The following is a 6,410-nucleotide window of genomic DNA, read 5'->3' as shown; positions in this document are numbered from 1 at the left end:
AGGTACTAGTGATTTTCATCTTGATGGCTTGGTATAATAGGAAGATGCTAGTGTTAGGTAAAGATAAAATGGCTATTTGTTTGAATTGTTCACCAGAAAGGTGTCCTTATGAATGTGGGATGGTTAAATTTTTGGCACCTCCTTCGAATCCTGCTAAGAGTGATAATCATCGTATGCCGTATTATTTTGTTATCTTGCTTTGTGTACTTGGAGCAGTATTTGTGTTCATTTGTTATATGATTACTCTTAAGAAGTATAAATTGAATCCGAGGAGAAACGATGAGGATGTTAGTGGAGATAATGATGATTTTATTGATGAGAATCCGGATATGGATCATCCGATTTGGTACATACATACGATTGGATTGCCACAATCTGTTATTGAGTCGATACAGGAGTTTAAGTATAAAAAGATTGATTCTTTGATCGATGGAATTGATTGTTCTGTTTGTTTGACGGAATTTGAAGAAGATGAGAGTCTTAGGTTGTTGCCTAAATGTAGTCACGCTTTTCATGTTCCTTGTATTGATACTTGGTTAAGTTCACACATGACTTGCCCGGTTTGTCGTGCTCCGATTGTGTCTGATTTGAATGCTGCATTAGGGATAAACAATGTGGAAGTTTCGTCGATTGATGTGAATGGTTCTAGTGCAAATGAGGTGACACCGGTGGAGAACGGAGGACGTAGTGGCAATGATTTGGAGAATCAAGAATTAGATGAGGTGGGAAATCGGGAAGTGAGTGTACGAGATGAAAATCTTGTTGCCTCGCAAAATGAAGAAGGGAAACTTGTGGGAAGTTTGGAGAGAGTTCACGGTGTTGTTGATGAAAGGGGAAAGGGAAAAGGTTTGCGAGTATCGAGTGATTTAGCTGAGCACCGGGGGATTAAAGTAAATGCTGCAATTCAGTCAGCGTTGAGGTCGGTTTCAATGGATCCATCGGCTGTTTTAGTCGTCAATCGTGCTATGAGTCAAATGAATTTGGGAAATGGCGACGAAGGGTGTTCTAATTCGAACGATCAAGTGGCTGGAGGGAAGATCGAAAATTCTGATGCAGCTGCGAAGAGAGGTAACAGAAACTCTAGCTTATATGAAGCGATGAAGTGTTCTTCCTTTGGTCGTTCGTTACAAAAAGTGCCAATTTATATGAAGAGGTCCTTCTCTACTAGTGGCAAGTCTTCAGCATCCACAAGTGACAAAGAGGTCAAGAACACAAGTGACAATCAATGTAAGCGCGCTTCGAGACTTTGCTTTCTTGAATTTCAGTAGTTTTTGCATTTGGAATCCTATCGTAAACATATTGGTAAATAGTGTCCACTTAATAAGAACTGATGAACAGCTGAATTGAGCTCATTGACGAATTGAGCTCATTGACAATCTTCAAAGGAAATTTCTTTCGTAGATGGTTTTGTTATAACAGCGCGCCCCACCTCCCAAGAACCATGCTAGATAAAAAGAGAATTATAAAGAGAAACGCATCTAGTACCCTCCTGTACTATGACCAAATTTTCTACAACACACTCCAACTTCACGGGATCCCTATTATGGTATTACCCCTGAACTAAATTTTAGCGTATTTTGTCAACCTTTTTGTTGACATGACACCTTTTGTCAACCTTTTTAGTTGACGCGACACCTTTGACGTTGACCCCATTTTATGTAATAAAGGTGTCATATCAGCACAAAAGGGCGACAAAAATACGCTAAAATTGAGTTAGGGGCCTGTGAATTTGGAGTGTCGTAGAAACTTTGGCCATAGTTCGGAGGCACTGAATGCTTATCTCAATTGTAAATTGACTTTTAAGTTTCAATGTGTCTATGTGGTTGATGCACTTAACAAGCAAAATGATTTACAATTTTCAGGTAAATTAAAAGACGTAATGCAGCCAGCAGTGCGATCAGCATCAATGGATCAATCAGCTATTTCAGCGATTCATCGTGCTATTAGTGAAATGACTTTGGAAGATGACGAGGAGTGTTCTAATTCGAACGATCAACTGGCTGAAACAGAAAATTCTGATGCAGCAACGAAGAGAGTAAACAGAAACTCGAGCTTATATGAAGCGATGAAGTGTTCTTCCTTTGGTCGTTCGTTGCAAAGAGTGCCAATTTATATGAAGAGGTCCTTCTCTACTAGTAGTGGCAAAGTGTTCAGCATTGACAAGTGACAATCAATGTAAGTGAAGCGTAAAGACTTTGCTTTCTTGAGTTTCAGTAGGGTTTGAGTATTTGGCATTTGGAAACCTATCAAAAGCATATTGGCAATGTTGTTGATGATACTGTTGAATTCGATCTGTACGCTTTACAATCTTTGATGATGAAGCCAGAAATGTATCGTCGATGCTAGTTCTTCTGAATGTGAATGATAAACTAGAATTCTGAAACAGAATCATCAAATTCAGGAATTTCACTTTGTTGAAAGGAAAAAGATACCATTATTTTGGAAACATTGTAAAGCATGCTGAATGCTTTTGATATCTATGACCATCTGTTGTCTACTGTGTTTCGGTTATTGCATTGTTTCATTGTCATTAGTATTTTTATTTTCCTGTTTTGTATTGCTTTCGTATTAGTTGACATGTTTCCTTCACTATCGTATTTCCTTTTTAATAACTATTTTGATTTGCTGCACTTGAGCCGAAGGTCTTTTGGAAACCTAATAAGTTGCTCGGACTCTTCAAATATGTGGCCGCACTCGTGTCGGATCCTTAAAAAATGCACTACTTTTGAAGGACACGACACATGCCCAGTGACATTTTTGAAGAGTCCGAGCAACATAGTTGGAAACAATTTCTCTACCTCTACGAACGAGTAAGGTTTGCATACACCTACCCTCTCCAGATTGGACTTGTGGAATTATACCGGGTATGTTGTTGTAAGCATAGCAACAATTTTTCACAAAAAAGGAAAATAGCTTTGTTAGTCTTGCAGCAATAATAGCAACTCTTTATTTGGCCCCCAGCAAAACGGTCGTTGTTCGGACTCTTTAAAAATGTCGAAGGGTTCATGTTGGATTGAGAAGTGTTGTCTTTTTGGAGGATCCAACACAGCTGCGAAAACCAAAAAGTTTTCTGGCATCTCTTAGTCCTAACATATAAAATAGTCGTTCATCAAACTAATAGCCAGTAAATATATATTTCTTATAAATTAATATATAATATGCATAAAATATGTATTTTAATATGTTCTGCAGAGCTGTCTTTATTTAATGAAAGAAATGGTGAAGGTTTAATAATTTATATAGAGCTCGAAGATTCTCAATTATTTTTTTAAAAAATATAGTTGGTAAAATTGTTGTCGTGTAATCAGAAGGTCACGTCTATAAGCCATGGTGATGGAAACAATCTTTTGTAGAAATGTAAGACTGCAAATAATAGATTCTTGTGGTCCGATTCTTCTTCGAACTCTCCGTATTGCGAGAGCTGCAATGCATCGGAATGATATTTTTTATTATTATTATTTGACAAGTAAACTAGATCAAGATGTATCACGTTGTTCCTTTTCTATTTGAATAGATTATAATAATGATACCAATTAAACAAAGTAGCCAATAATTATTTGATAATGACAAGAGATTTTACAATATCCTTGAGTTTTTGTTCATGGGGTAGTGTAGGGCCTAGGGTGTGGGTGGTGGGGTCAACAAGAAAGAGGTTTTCTCAATTAGACATGTAACGCACTATCACTGACGGAGTAAAAAATTTCACTAGTAGGATTCAATGATAAATATATGAATAAATCGAGGGGATCACTATTTACTATATACGTATTAAAATAATTTTAATCATGTTAAATAATATAATTTTTCGTCGAAGGGGGTTCAGATAAATTCCCTCGCCAAATAGCTCCGTGCTCCTATATAGTAGGAGGAGGCAAACCTTATGCCAACGGCGTCGCATGCGAATTGTCACGTAGAATATGTGTCTATTTGTTCGATTTTATATGTGTTTATTTGTGCACATCTAAAGGGCATAGATAGTTGCTTAGCTCAAGTTAAAGAGCACGTTTATGAGCCTGTTTGGATAGGATTAAATTTTATCAAACCAGCTTTTAATCTCTTTTTTTTAGCTTTTTAAGGTGTTTTGTAAAATAAAAAAGTAATTAAAAAAAGCTAAAAGCTGATTAAAACAAATCAAAAAATGAGAAGCTGGATACCCTCAACTTTTTGCTTTTAAGATTAAAATTCTTTTAGATTTGACCAAAACATTTACATTTTTATCCCTTATATGTTCCTCCAATTTCAATAATATTCTAAACTTGTAGCCTTTAAATCTATTGTTTTTTTTTCTTTGTTCTCTTTGCCGCTTTGCTTCATCTCTTCCCTTTAATTTCCTCTTCATCTTTTTTCTTTGTTTTCATCGAATCCATCATTACATCAGAGGTTTGTTTAAAAAATTTATTTTAGAATTAAAAATTATAAATAATTCACCTTATTTATGGTGTTAACGATTTTAAGGACATTTAAGTCATTTTAACAGTAAAAAAACATTATTTATTTACCAAACACATCAACAACTTTTTTTCAATATCAGCACTTCTATCCAAACACTTATATGCTTAATTTATAAGCACTTATTTTAAGTTTTTAATCACTTAAGCTGAAAATCTTTTTTTTTAATCCTATCCAAACGGGCTCTATGTATAATCCTTTTGTAAATTGAGAGGAAAAAACATGATTTTTTTTCATTGAACTAGATGCAGAGGAATTTCAGTTTTCTTGTGTTCTAGCAAGAAACTCAATGAACAGTTCCTTCTTGTTGTGTTTTTCTATATTGCTCGGACTTTTTAAAATGATGTCGCACCTGTGACCGCGGACCCACCAAAAATGTATTAGCACTTTTGGAGAATCTGACTAGGACTCGATGAATTTTTGAGTAAAGTCGAGCAATGTAGGTGATTTTAGCTTCTTTGCTGTCAGTGATGGAGCCACCTTATGTTTTTGCTAGGTCAAAAGTTTAATTTTATGTATATATATTATGTTGACTCACCTTATTTTCTACGTGCATCTACTTTTTTTTATATTGTGACCTCGCTTAGTATTATTTCCGGCTCCGCCACTGTCTACCGTAGTAACAACAATGTAACATGACAGTCAATGTATGCTGTGTGATAAATAGTTCTTTCCAAGTTGGACTCAATAAACATAGCCTTGGAAACAGCCCCTTGCAGAAACGTAAGGTGAAGCTGCGTATAATAAATTTTTGTGATCAGATCTTTTTTCGAATCCTGCGCATAACGGAAACTTAGTGCACTGCCATATGCATCGTATGTTTATTCTTCTTTTGTGACTATTCAAAGTGCATGGTAAGCTCAAGGCATAGAATGGTACAACAACTCAAGGATGATCAATTGAACATCTTTCGTTGAAAAAATATCTTGTATATATAGGTCAAATATTACCCTTTTATATGTATATATCAAACATTAAATACTCTTAGCGAAATTTCCTGGCTTCATTGTTGCAACACTAGCAAAGTATTTTTCGTCTTCCCTTCAAAAGACGAAGCCCATTTCCCGCTCTTCGCAGGATTTTTCATCTTTCCTTCAGTCGGTTGATCACTTGAATTTGAACACCCTTCGCCATTTCCCAAATTCGTTTCACTCGTAAAACAACATTCTTAAATAAAAAAATAGTAACTATATTACAACATTTTAGTCTTTTGACCACACTAAACCTGGGCCACTCGTAAAACAACATTCTCTACGTCAATGGCGGAGCCACAACCAACGAAGGGTGGTCAGATGAACACCCTTCGTTGGAAATTTTTTTCAAGTATATAGGTTAAATATAGATATTTATGGTTATATACATGTTGTTGTACACCCTTGACAAGCTAGAGAAGCATAGTCCAGTGGTCAAGAGTGTTCATTTCCGCATCAACAATTCGGGTTCGAACCTTAGCAGGCGTAGAAGTACGTATTGTTGATTCTCTGATGGCCGGGTTCCACGAAACAATATATTGTTACTAGAGAAAGATAGAATAAATAATCCATCATACGATTGAATTGTTGTTGGAACATCAAGAATAGTGACAATAAAATCACATTGAACTGAATATTGGTACAATTTTCATCTTAGATTGCTACAATTAAACACCCCAATACAAATACTCCCATAGGAAAAAAAAAAAAAAGTCATGCAATGATGCGTAGCTCAAAAAAAAAATAAAAAAAAGTTGGGGCTTTGCATGGCTACAAAGAGAAATAAACAAATTAATGGACATAAAATAAAATAGAAAAAAAAATACAAATGACAAGTAATTAACACCATACAATAGCACACTATCCCATGCATGAATGAAAAACTCAAAAGACTTTAATTTTGATACTTTTTTTTCGTTTAACCCTCTCATATTCGAAATTCATATATCCGAATAGGCTAACTAAAAGGGTGAATCGATTCTTCATTCC

The 6,410-nt window shown here is 35.4% G+C and overlaps 1 protein-coding gene across 1 annotated transcript; it reads left to right on the top strand.

Moving 5' to 3' along the window:
* On the top strand, positions 1–2,511 carry LOC107870151 (RING-H2 finger protein ATL47; the record flags this gene model as incomplete). The annotated part of the gene is given in 2 exon segments (XM_016716584.2): positions 1–1,227; positions 1,863–2,511. Coding segments are annotated over 2 exon segments (1,509 nt in total). The 3' UTR covers positions 2,168–2,511.
* Positions 2,512–6,410: the final 3,899 nt, after the last annotated feature.

This window comes from Capsicum annuum, chromosome 5, assembly GCF_002878395.1.
Source record: "Capsicum annuum cultivar UCD-10X-F1 chromosome 5, UCD10Xv1.1, whole genome shotgun sequence".
Lineage (NCBI taxonomy): Eukaryota > Viridiplantae > Streptophyta > Magnoliopsida > Solanales > Solanaceae > Capsicum > Capsicum annuum.
The sequence above is the reverse complement of the archived record's forward strand: the minus strand, read 5'-3'. Positions and strand labels throughout refer to the sequence as shown.